Source organism: Phascolarctos cinereus, unplaced genomic scaffold (genome assembly GCF_003287225.1).
Source record: "Phascolarctos cinereus isolate Bilbo 61053 unplaced genomic scaffold, phaCin_HiC Scaffold_726;HRSCAF=1367, whole genome shotgun sequence".
NCBI lineage: Eukaryota > Metazoa > Chordata > Mammalia > Diprotodontia > Phascolarctidae > Phascolarctos > Phascolarctos cinereus.
Window position 1 is genome coordinate 377235194 of NW_027556098.1, and position 13728 is coordinate 377248921.

A 13728-nucleotide genomic window follows, 5' to 3' on the forward strand; every position below is an offset into this window, starting at 1 on the left:
GAGAGAAAGATAAGGAGGAAAAGAGGGTAAATCTTTCCCCCTCAGATCAAAAGGGAGGCAGGCTAAATAAGCCCCTAACCATTCCCTGCCTTACCTAAAAGAGAAAAGTTTTTGTGTAATAGGACCCAACTGGAAAGAAACTGAATTCATTCTGGTCGTATTTAAAAAAATATGAAAAATGTAATGTGTCGCTCCTAATTTAATGCTTAAGATATGTTAGAATTTATTTTAATGTTTGGCACTAAAGTAAGAGTAGTAAACAAAAATCTTAAGCAGGCAGCTTAGAGTGAAAGGCTGATAGCCTAATTTAAAAACCAATAGATAGGGGGCAGCTAGGTGGCACAGTGGATAGAGCACTGGCCCTAGATTCAGGAGGACATTCAAATCTGGACTCAGACACATAATACTTACTAGCTGTGTGACCCTGGGCAAGTCACTTAACCCTACTGCCTAGCAAAAAAAACCCAAAAACCAGTAGATAAAGTTATGAAGAGAGAGAAGGAATTATGTCCACCCCACCTTTCAGTCTAGATTTGTGGGTAGGTTCTATTAAATCTGATATGGGTACTGGCTGTGGTAAAGATATTGGTTATTGTAAATTATGATTATTACTGTTCAATTAATTATCAGGCTCCAGAGGTGTCCACCTAAGAGGGAAAGCTGATCATACTTTGTCAGCATTGATTCAAATTCCTTAGGCTTGCTTTTTTTTTTTTTTTGCTGGGCAAAAAGAAGTAGTTAGAATACTGGCCCAGCACATTTTAAACTGACCTGATTACAACAGGTGATTCCAAACTGTTTGTAAAACTTTCACAAGAAAATGTGGACATGAATGGGGAACTGAAATATTGAAGAAATATATGAATTTGTGGATAATATTCCTTTATAAAGGGCCAAGGGTACTGAACTTAGAAATGTATATTTGTATAATTTTAAAAGTACATATTGTTATTTGGCATTAAGATATTTATTAACTATATGGCCCCAAGAAAGTTCTATTTACTTTAGTTTACTGTTCAGTAAAGGGATGGTGGTGGAATTCATTCCCAGGGAAAATCACATGACTATAAAAGTGCTTGACACAATGCTTGGCATAAAACAAATGCTATCTGAATGTAAACTGTTTTAAGTTAAACATAATTGCTTCATATTTGTTAACTTTATGTGGATTTTCTTCGATGTGAAGTTTATGTCAATGGTGATGAGATGAATGATTCTCTGTGTAAGGCAATTTGGGAACACATCTGATTAAAGTAAAGCCACCAGAGTGGTAATTAATTGGTTTTGGTTTTAAAATTTAAATAGATGATAGTTGTTTACGGTATTGTTGTATTTCTAAAATTTTCCTTTATTGCATACTTTGGTAAACAACTGTATCATCTGTGTTGTTGGAAAAGCAATTTCTCTTATAATCTAAATGTTGTTAGGTTAAGAATTGTACTGTTAAAAAAATGATGAAAGGGTTAGGAAACTTTTAAGTCATTCTATCTGACCATGTATTATAATATTTTGAAGTACTGTAATTTAAGAAATCATAAAATTTCCAAATTTTATCTTTACTTAAATGGAATTTTCAGTTAAAATTGTTTTGCTATCATTTATGAAATTTGTGAGATTGTTAACTAAGTTATTTGGGGTTATTGTTTTAATACTAAAACCTAAAAGGGTTAATTAATTACTGTATGTGGAAAGAAGGGGATTGTGTAAAGCCTTATCAGGTTGGTTCTGCCCATTCAAGGGCACCAGTATCAGCCCTTTCTGAGGTCCATGTCAATTCTCCTTATTTTGTAAACTTGCCAAGGTCCCTGAAAAACCATCTGTGTGGCAAGCTCATCTGCCCTGAGAAAAGAACTTGTCAGGATTATGCAGTTCCTAAACAATGAACTTGGCTTGCTGAGAATTTGCAAGTGTATAGAAATAATTTCTAATGACTGGCTTTTACACCAGGACAAGTTTAAATTTGAGAAGGAAAGATGTAAAGTGAAATCTCTTATGTATGAGTCCTGGTAAATCTTTATTACTTATTGCAACTCCATGAGAGCAAAATTAACTGTATCTGACTTTCAGCTGTGATTAATGAAACTTGCTGTTTGAGGTAAAAGGCTCTTGGGACTATACCTAATTTTGTTTTGAGTTTGAATTTGGGTATAGTTGTCTGCATTAAATCAGTATCTGAGAGAAATGCCACTCAAAGGGAATGTGATCCTGTACTGTTAACAGGTGGAGGTCTGTATTTGGGGAAAAAAAAGCTGAGGGGACAATCTTAGCCTCAATCTAGGATGGGATCCTCCCTCAGTTTCCCCACTGTGTCCCTTTAGAAAGGTATGCTTCCCACCTGATTATTCCTGAGTCTGGCTATGAGGAGAAACAGATACTACATGATTGGAGAACTGTGACTCTATCTGAATTTAAACAAAGCTAAGGATGTTTTATCTTGTCATATTTGGTATGTCACATGTCCCTGCTCTTTTTCCTTCTATAGTAAGTTTCTGTGATCAGAGCAAGTAGTCAGTATAAGACATGAGCTCTTTTGTGTTATCTTACTGGGAAATCTAATAATATTTTTACCTAGAACTAGAACATGTACAGAGATTTATGCAAACTGCTTAAGACTCACCTTAAGATGTCCCTTTGTTTAAAAGGATTCTAAGAGCAGTAGTATTTTTCGTGTAATCAGTCTCTTACTGTTACCAATGTGAGATTCTATTACAACACCTTTTCACTAAGGAACTTTGTGATATTTAGGGATTCTGTGATAACTAGGAATTTAGTTTCTTGATAATACTCTGGAATTTGTGTTACTTAAGGACTTTTGCACCATCTTAGTAAGGTTTTATGAACAAGGGTGGAAATGCATGCAAGCTATTTAGGGCTCACTATGGAGATGTTCCTTAGGTGATGTGAGATTATAGTCATATCTTAAACTGATTATTGGAACTTGCTATTCAAAGACTTAATGGGACTAATGACTGACTGTTTCTGAGTCTAACTCCATGTGTAAATATCAAGGAAGGCTGTCTGAGCCACTGATCCATGATGCCAGCAGCTCTGTGAGGGGCAAGCATGAACTGCAGGTACGATTTCATGGGAAGGTTGAGAGGGCAACTGTTCCACGTGTGCTGAGATGGGACTCTCTTAACTTGATTCTTTAACTGAAACCTGGCAGACTTTAAGTTTGGCTCAATGCAGTATGCAGTTTGACATAACACTCTGCCTGGAGTTGACAGGAAGTTGGGGAAATATTGTTCCCTTACTATAAGTCTCTAATCTCTTAGTGGCAAGTTTCTATAATCAGAAGGTTTTGTAAGTACAGTAACAAATATACTAAAATAATTGATTATGGAAAATCTTAGGTTACTATAGAACTGGGACTAGTGTTCCTGTGTGTGTTCCCTTATGAGTTAGGGTCCTTTAATTCTTGGTAATGGTATGGAGACAATTAGGTCAGGGGCTTGTGAGAATGTTGGGTTTTTCTGGGGGGATTTTGTTTTTGGTGGGTTTTTTTTTTTGGCTAGGCAATGGGGTTAAGTGACTTGCCCACAGTCACACAGCTAGCGTTACATGTCTGAGGAAATATTTGAACTCTGGTCCTCCTGACTCCAGGGTCGGTTCTCTATCCACTGAGCCACCTAGCTGCCCCCGAGAATGTTATTTTGTTATTTGGTTAATATCATACTTGTCTAAAGTTTTGTTACAATTAATAATGTTAAAAGAAGAATGGCTTGTGGTTTATTTTGTAAATGCCAACAAAGAAACATGGCATGACTAAAAGTTTAAGATTTTACATGTACTGTGTTAAAAAATGATTAATATATTTATGTATGTACTGGAGCCTGTTATTAATTCCTTAGTGAAAGTTCATCCCCTTGGTGAGGAAATTAATAACGGATTAATGTAAAGTATAAGACACTGGGTTCTGATGTGAATTTCTTAAACATGACAACTGGCCATGGCTCCAATTTTGAGTTTGTAAAAATGATCAGGGTTATAAGGATTAGAAAAGGTAATTTAAAATTGTGCTAAGGTCACTTTTGTAGGAGAATGGACAGAAAGCTGGTTCCTACAAGAAGACAAGAAGAAAAAGATGCTGAGATGCTGTGCTGGAGATGGCCGGAACAAATACCAGGGATCAGAGGACTTCATTGACGATGTTCCCTGCCAGAGAGCTGTATAGGAAAAGACTTTTTGAATCTTACAGGGACAATTGCATTATTGTTTTCTTTTGGGTCTCTGTATCTGCATTTATAAAGGGGACTGCCCTTTTGATTTGTCAATGCATAGATCAATCCTTCCCACATTTCCTTAAAGGGGTGATGGTTAAGTGGAAGAATTCAGATGAGAAAGAGAGTAAGGAAGTGAAGGAGGCAACGAGGAAGACATGATAGAAGAAGTTTATCAACAATGGTGTGAGGGAACTTCAAGACAGGATAAAAGAACAGGGGGGACTGTGAGGGATGGCTCACAGTGAAGCGCCCTCATTAGTATGTCCCTGCTACACTCTTACCTCCCTGCTACGCTCCTATCTCTCTCCTGCACTCTGCTTGAGTGTGAGAGATGGCCTGCAGTGCAGTTCCCACAGGCCTAAGTTTCGTTCCTCCAGAAAGCCTTGAGTTAAAGTTTCCATTTTCCCCGATAAGCTTCTATTTCTCCAGCACCACGTCAGCATGGGTGGGGGAGCTCGGTGCCTGGTCGCTCCTACTTCCTAGTACAAATATACATCTAGTCCAAACATGGGCATGTTTACTTCTATTGGGTACTAGCTTCCACGTTTAGAATGTATGCCTTGAGTACCCAGTCAAAGGAGAAAGGGGTAAGAGAGTAGGAGGGAGCACTGTGTTAGGGGATAAAAAGCCAAGGGTGTGGCTCCCAACTCGTACTCTCCTGGCCGGCAATGGTGACTAGGGGTGGTACCCTTTCTCATGAGAAAGCAATAACCTCCTTTCTGCTTTCAAGGTATCTAAGTCTTTGTTTTTATTTTGAGTGGGTGGTCTCTGTCCCACACACCAGTGTTGGGCATTCATAACTGGAGAACTGGTTCAGTTCACATTAACTGAATATCTACTTGGCCCATTTTTTTTCAGTTCTCCTCATTTGGCAATAAGTGTTCTCAAGCTGGTTCACAGTTCAAGGGGTTGTCACTGCAACATTAATCTTATAAGGATCTAAGAGGGAACAGAGTCTGAGCTAAAGTGTGTTAGAGACTGAGGAGAGGGAGACAGTTTTTGTTGGAAAACAATTCAGGTTCAATGGATCTGGCCAAATCCCTTTGCCCTCCCATGGGGCAGCCCTTTAAGTTACTACTTCAAACATAAAATAATGCATGGCTGTGCCTATTCTGTGACAGATCTAGTTAATATTTTGTCACAGAATCTTAGGACTGGAAAGGACCCCTAGGGTTACCTCAGATTTGGCAACGGAAGCCCAGGGAGGAGCAAAATGGCTGCATGGCCAAGGAGGCCAATCCAGTGCTAGAAGGCCAGCTGCCACACCTGCTGAGGGCTTTTGTACTCACTCTCTCACCTGGAAATGATCACTTTAGCTTTAGGGGACTTCAAAAGAGTTGTTGTATTCTAAATATTACTTTGATTAACATGAGAGGCAAAATAGTGACCAATACTATGTTACAATTCTATCAAAGAGGAAAACAGGATTAGCCATATGTAAGACATTTTATTTAGCCATCCAGTCACACAGAGAGGAAAGGCTGCTAGTAAAGTGCCTGTATATATAGATTCCCACTGTTTTAGGTAAAGTGCTTTGCAAATTTTAAATCAATCCAGAAGCATTTGTGAAAATTGAGGAATCCACAGTCAAAAAATTAAACAAAATGACAGCTGCTATTACTGTTGGATCATTTATGGAAACAATGCATCATTCTTTTAAAGGGACAGATACTAAAAAACACAAAAACTATCTTAGGCATGTTAATACTGATAAAGCTATTAATGTGAGACATAAAAAACTCCTTTAAAGATAAGGGGAAGAGAAGGGAAGAAATCTTACATTTGGAAACGAAAAGGATGTAAAAAGAAATGACATTAATAAAACTTTTTAAAAAACCTTTAGAAGAAACAATTTATACACACACACAGAACATATATACATATGCTTTACAAGCAACCTTTCATATAGATAGTTTACATGTGGCTAATTATTTTTTCCTATTGGCCTTTATAACTTTAGTGTACACACACACACACACACACACACACACACACACACACACTTTACAGGAAACCTTTCCTCTATACACACTATAAAAGAGATAGATACTCAAAATTAATTCCCAAGTATTATAATGAAATGCAAACTACCACAATAATAAAAAAAATTATTCACTCCCCTGGGGCTGGAACTACAGAAGTAAAATGTATCCTGGGTGCTGCCTCATATTATATTGTATATGGTTTTACTTCTAATTGTATTTCTCTTTCTGAAAATTTGTGTTAAATTATCTTTAATTCCAACATCTATTTCTGGCTCTCCAAAGCAGAGACATTTGCTGTCTCAAAGCAGAAAGGGAGCAAAAAAGCAGTGAATTCTCTCTCTTAAAGGGTCAAAAAACCATTTTATTGATGTCTTTTATTTTTATGTCACAGTTGCTCCAAATGGAAGATTTCTTTTCTTCCCCTCTCCTCCCTCTAAAGAGGTTCTTCTTGTCTCACACTGTTTAACAGTTGTATCGACACTAACATACCTAAGATCCTTTTTACATTCTTTGGCACCTGCTCCTTTAAAAGGCTGATGCATTATTTTCATAAACAATCCAACAATAACAGCAGCTGTCCTGCTTCCTTTTCTGATTCTGGAATCCCTAAAGCCTAGCACAGTACCTAACATAGTGTTTCATAAATGCTTTTGGATTAAGTTTAAATGTATAAAGCCCTTTTCCTACAATAATGTGAATAGGTATGAGTGGAAAAATAAAGGCTCACAGCTCTACAGCGCTTTACAGCTTACAAAGCATTTTCCAAACTATAACCTGGGAAGTAGACAGTCCAGACATCATCTCCCTTTTACAGACGAAGAAACCAAAGCTCAGAGAGTTAAGAGGAGTCTTGGCCACAACTGCACAACAAACTGTTGGCAGATAGCTGAGAGGTGAGCCTAAGCCTGACCTCAAAGGCCAGGCTCTTTTCTTCATACCAAAGCCATATTTGACAGCATTTCATCACATGAAAAAATAGGGGTGAAAACACTGTACACTATACAACTTATCAGATAGGAATTTCCATATGGTATCTCCTTTAACCTTAGTGTGTGTAACCATGAAATTCTGTGGCTTGCTTTTTATTGAGCAATTCCATGGACACTTAACATATCATATGTATCCTCAAAAATCTTTCTAGCTATTGGGTCTCTGACAGATATTGTAAAAATTGTATGAATTAGAAAGGGACAGGGTAATGAAAAGTAATTTGTTAGTTACAAAGTCTAAAACAAGTGCTTTACACTGATTTTCCCCTAAAACTTCTAAATTTAACTTGATTTCCCTAAATGTGGAAAAATATCACCATCACGACATGTATCAAATTGGAAGCTTGGACAGCAAGGATTTAAAATTCATACAAGAGCAAAAAAAAACCCAGACACACAATGACTATGTGCTTTCAATTCAAAATGAACTGAGTTTTCCCAATATTTTCCACAAAATCCAAAGGTAAATAGGGAAAAGGTTGCACAAAGGATTTTGTTGACTCAAAACAAGGATTAAAATATTAGTATGAAAATAAAATAGTTTAAACTGGTAATTCAACATCATTGGAACTTGATGGTTTCTTACCTGGTAGGGGCTTTATTCTCTTGTAGATGCCGAAGTTGATAAGACCATGACGTTCTAAATAACTGTGAACTCTGTGAACAAGAACAGTATCACCTAAAGAAGAAGTTAGAAAAGATTTTACGGGACTTTCTTCATTCAAAAATCACAAAGCCTCAGAGGCCACAGTCCAGTCCAACTCCTTATCTGAATAAGAATCCCCTCCACAGCACACCAACTTTTGTTTGAAGTCCGCTCCCTCTGTCCTGAGGCAGCCCAGTCCATTTCTAGGTAGCTTTAATTGCTAGAAAATTTTTTTCTTTGTATTTTTAAAGTACATTTTTATTGATTTTTTTAAACGTCATCTTACTTTTCTCCAGTATCTTCCCTTTCCTGAGAGCCATCAAATATAACAAAGAGTATTTTAAAAGATGCTCCCCCAAAAAAACTAGAGGGAAAAATTAGCAAAACTGATCAACACATTGAAGAAGTCTGAGAATATGTGTAATATATTAACACTCCCCCACCTCTGCAGGGGTGAGCATATCCTCTCTTGTCTCTTCTTTCAAACCATGCTTGTTGGTGAGAATTTTGCAACCTTCACTTTTTATTTTGTGGCTGCTCTTTCCATTTACATCGCGGCAGTCAATGTGTATGTTGTTTTCTTGACTCTGCTTGCTTCACTCTGCATCAATCAGTTCATGTAGATCTTTCCATGCTTCTCCCAACTGATCACAAGTGGAATTTTTACCGCACAGTAATAGCCTTACATTCACACACCACATCCGTGAAAGGTATAGTGGATAAAAAGTTGACCTTAGAATCAGGAAGACCTGGATTCAAGTCCTGCTTCTGACCTACACTGGCTGTGTGACCATGGACAAGGACAGATCACTTGACTTTCCAGTATTCCAGGCAGCAATCTAAGGCTATAACTTCTAGAGAAGAGTGCCTATCTGCATTGTTAGAAGGGAGCTTCAGAGGTTCATAGGTTTAATCCAAAAAAACAAAAAACAAACAACCAAACAACCCCCAAACCATTCATAGACTATGATTTATCTATCTCTTCCATGAGCATGAAACTGTTTGTCAAGTGGTTTGCTTTACTACAGTATTTGTACACTAGCCTATCTGCATGCTCGTAACCCCTTTACAAACGGAAATAAGTGGTCTCTGGCATGATGCTTGTTGTTGTTCATCGTGAAGGTGCGTTGCTTCCTGGAGATCAATTTACTTTCTAGGAATCAAATCCAAAGTTCAGTTAAGGTCTCTAATTTGCAGAATCCATTCTCCTCTCCCTTTTGAAAAGTGAGAATTTGCCCCTTTCTTCCAATCTGCCATACCTCTAATTCTCCACAGTCTTTTAAAGATCACTGTCCATAGCTAAACAACCCAACCTACAAGTTCTTTCACTGCTATGGAATGGATGTAGTTTTTTTTTTTTAGGCAATTGGGGTAAAGTGACTTGCCCAGGATCACACAGCTAGTAAGTGTCAAGTGTTTGGTCTGAGGCCAGATTTGAACTCAGGTCCTCTTGACTTCAGGGCAGGTGCTCTATCCACTGCACCACCTAGCTGCCCCTGGAATGTATGTAGTTCATCTGAGCTTGGATAACTGAATTCTACAAGGGCAGCTCTCTTATTTCTTTATTAATCTTGGGCATGAATTCCCTATTTACCCATCATTGTTCTGTCCTTTCCAGTTCAATGATTATTCTTCTTGGCAATGATGATGATGATGATGATGACGATGACGACGACGACGACGACGATGATAATAACACTTATATTTCAAGTTTGCAAAGTAATTTACCTATCAGGTCTCCTCTAGAAAGAAAAGAGAAGCAAAGTAGGTACTACGCAGGTCTACCTTCTCTCTAGTATTAGTTATTGTCCCCTCCATCTTGGGCAGCAGTCACTTCACTTCTCTGATCCTCCTTTTTATAATACAACTTCAAAAGCCTTTTTTGGTTGCCCTTCAGATCTCCTCACCAGTCTGGGTTCATCCTGGGCTTTAGTCCTTTCACATTTTTTGTAGGGCAGTGCCAAGCCTTTATATCCATCCTTTGTTCTCTGTCCTTGTTTCTTTTTAACATCTCAGTTACTGAGTTCTCTGTTCGTCCAGACGATTTCCTCTCTTCTTCTACAATGTCAGGATTTTCTTCTTAAGAGCCCTCTACCCTTCCTGGGTTGAGAATTCTATGGAGAATTCTAGACCACAGGATGCTAAGTTATCTTGTCATGTCTGCTCTCTCTCATGTCAGACCATGTCTGGAGTTCTTTATCTTAAATTCTACGTTGAAATGGTCACTGCCCTTCACTGCCCATCATTTCCATCCCAGTAACCAGTTTCTCTCTGTTAGTGAGATTAAAAATAAAACCTTTCCTTTTTTGTTCTTCTACCTTTTGAAGAATAAACGAATCATTGAAGGAAATGAAGAAAATGTTACCCAATCTGTTCTAGGGAGGGGGGGGCAGATGAGAGAAGGAGAGAGGAAAGGAGGGAGAAGAGACAGACAGAAATAGTGTGAGAGAGCTTCAGATTATGTCTGGATAACTAAAACCCCCCATCGCTACCATATCATTCCTTTGTTCTAAGCTCATGATCTATTTCTTATAAATGTGATTTCCTTTTTATGTTCAGATAGTTTGTAGACCATATTTCTTCTGTTGCTGCCTCCCTTCATTTTTACTCAGAAGCTCTTTTTCTTCCTTCTTCCTGGATTTCCCTATATGAGCATTATACAATTCTGCTCTACCTACCTCTTTTTCCTTCAATGAATCTGTGATCTTGTCATGTGTAGATATTCTTCAAATATTCATGGTAATATCCCAATGAAAAGTATGCTAGATTTGGAATCAGAAGACTTAGATTCAAATCTCAGCTCTGATATTCTGTATAACTTTGGACAATTCACTAAACCTCTCTGGGCCTCAACTTAATTGGAAAAAAATAATAAAATTAAACTTTAAGAAGAATATCATTTGTACAGAAGCGTGTCTATTCCCTCCCAGACCTTCATCAAGAATCCTTCCAATATTTGTGGATATAATTTACAACCTTGTAGAGACTGGAAATTATGCATGTGAACTGGTAGTACTATTCTCTTGTCCATCTTTTGGAGTATATACTTGCTTTACTTCAGATGCTTTTCTCATCTTTGTTTTCTTTAGTATCATTTTCACTTCTTCATCCGAGACTGATAATAGCAATGGATACCCTATAATTCATGGTTTGAAAAGGTTTTGAGTTTGTTACAATTGTTACAGATCTCTTCCATTTTTCACCTTTGCTGTCTTCTTTCAAGTTTCATCCTTAAATGCCCTTGGAATGATTCTATCTAATTGGGCCTCTCACAAAATTTTCCACAAACTTGTCTTTTGCCTCTACTTCTCAGGCTATTTCATGGGATGATGTTGCTGAGAAGCCTCTATCATCCTCCCTTCCATATAGTTTACACATTAATTTACAATCCAAATAAGTGTTGGTTCTTGGCTGCCATTTCTACCCACCCTGCAGATCAAGAGTATTTCTGGCTGAGGTTATTTCTTGGCTCTTTCAGTCTCTTTGTTGTGGTGACTGATTTACAATTTCCTTAGGACACTTAACAGCCTGTGTCAATATCTGTTCTTTGAGTTATTTGCCATTTTTTGGCATCACCAGCTTGTATAAATAGGTACCGTTTTGGAGTTGCCTCAATTATCCACTGTATCTTCTATTTTTATTCTTTCTTCCAGTTTGATACTGATGTTAATCTTTGTTCTAACAAACTGGTGGTCTGATGTACTCAGTCAGATAGCTGAATCAGAAATGGCATCCACACTGGTACAGACAACCACTCTTCCCCCCTCAGATTATTTGGTGCTTGCCATATCTACCACCACGGTTACCAATGCCTACCAATCCTTTTTTTTTTTCCAAAGAAGGTATTCCTGATACACAGGTGTTCTCTTCAAATTTTTTGGCCTCTCTTGTATTTTTGCACTTAAACTATGTATTCTACCATATCTTTTGCTATTCTTCCCTATGCCTACCTTTGTATTGAAGTCACAAAATATTAAAATATACATTAATTTAATTTAGAGAGTTTTACTGAATTCCTCACAGAATTTCCCCACTTACTCATCCTTTGCAACAGATAACTGGCACGTAAACGCTGCAAATATCCTAATGGTGGCCTCTTGCAAATATTTACCATTAATACTGCAAGTGAGATGGCCAAAAGTCCCACAAAATAATGTTTCTTGTTGCCCCTGGACATGATAAAACCAGTTTTTTTTTTTTTTTCAATAAGAACCCATAAGCCACTCTTCCATTTTGCTGTAAGAATATCAAGATTGTTATGATTTAGTCCCTCAGTTTATGTTCACTTGGTCATAGGACAAGGAACTCACATTTAGAAAAGTTAGGATAATATTGATACAAGATCTAAAACCTGTAATTTTTCATATTCTCTGTCCTCTTTTCCATCACTCTGCTAGAAGCAGAAAGGAGTGCATAAAATTGAAGGACAATACTGTTTCATGTGTTTCCAAGACCAAAGAAGTCATTCTCAAATCGTCTGCATGCTAGTGAGATGCTTCTTTTTACTTTGCTTGGCTGATCCTCAGAAAGCAGTTTGTTGCTGGTACCACATTCAGAGACTTTAACAGCATGGAAGAACCTGTCAGAGCTTATATTCTTCAGGCACAACCTTTCAATACCCAGGGTCATCTCCCATCATTAGATGACACTGGGATGAGACTTTGTGGAAGTCCTTTTTACCTATCCAGTTTCTTATGTTTACATTATACCCTTCTAGAACCATATTCCAAGCATAGGCCTCATCCCTCCAAGTCTTAATGATACACTTGAAGTCAAATTTACCTCCTTGGACCTCTAATTCATCTTGCTTATTATGCATAGACACCTGAGGCCATGAGTATTATTACTAGTTCCTTTCGTGGATTTTGCCTTCTATGGAGGTCCAACAGCACTACTATTTTCCAAAAAGCACAAGCTGTCCATGCTCACTTTTCTCCAAACACCACTCCTGACTCTGGAATTTTCAACACTGCCTTCATGCAGGTACCTGTTTCAAGATGTCTTCAAGCACATAAATATGGTAATAAGAACTTTAATTAAATGAATGTTCCATTAGAAAATCTACTAAAAATTCTAAAGCCAAATAACAATCATTGGTTGCATTGTTTATTAACAGCTAAAAATGTTAGCCTATAGCACTTAGATATAGGAGCCAAGTAATATAAAATACTGACTTCATCTTGAAAGGTTCTTGGGTTCTTTGTTTTATGTGTGTTTGTATGTGTGTGTGTATATATATATATATCACAAGGAAAGTAAATATTAAACAAAATACTCCAAAATAGAAGCAGAAAAATGTAAACAAAACAGCAAAAATCAGAATGTCTGGAATTTTTTGGTATTCTCAAAGTAAGATCCTAGTTCCAAGGAGAGTCAAAAAAGACTTTCTTTCCAAGAGGGTCCCAGAGATGTTAGTTACAGAGATGGTACAACCTCTTCCCTGTGATCAAATGGATTTTAATCCCTTTGAGGGGGAAAAAAATTAAAAATAGAAAAAAAATGATTGTCCCAAGTCCACCTTGATGGATAATTGTCTCCTAAAATACCAAATGCATATCTGATATACAGTCATTCTGAAGTGGAAACAGTAACTTTCAACAGAACCCAACAAGTTGCAACAATACATATTTATGCAAATTAGCCTACTTACTGTTATAAGGTGCTTCTAACTGCTGGAGAGTAGCTTCAAATGTCAACTGAATTTTTGGATTGTCCAACCACAACTGCAACTGCATTTAAAATAATACAATAGAATTTTCATGACACAGCAATAAAAATACCATAAACACATACCCTTTAAATCACTTTATCTTAATTTAGGACTTTAGCTGTAGAAGCCCCTTCTGTTACCTATGTAAGTAGATTAGGGCTATCATCCAACAAAA

At 37.4% G+C, this 13728-nt stretch overlaps 1 protein-coding gene across 2 annotated transcripts in view; it reads right to left on the reverse strand.

Moving 5' to 3' along the window:
- KDM1A (lysine demethylase 1A) overlaps positions 1–13728 on the reverse strand; it is an 89746-nt gene that overhangs the window by 40581 nt on the left and 35437 nt on the right. For both annotated transcript variants that reach the window (XM_020983041.2, XM_020983039.2), the window contains 2 exons: positions 13494–13572; positions 7784–7876 (listed from right to left, as the gene is read on the reverse strand). In XM_020983041.2, coding sequence (XP_020838700.1) covers positions 7784–7876; positions 13494–13572 — 172 coding nt within the window. The remainder of the gene's footprint in view (positions 1–7783; positions 7877–13493; positions 13573–13728) is intronic.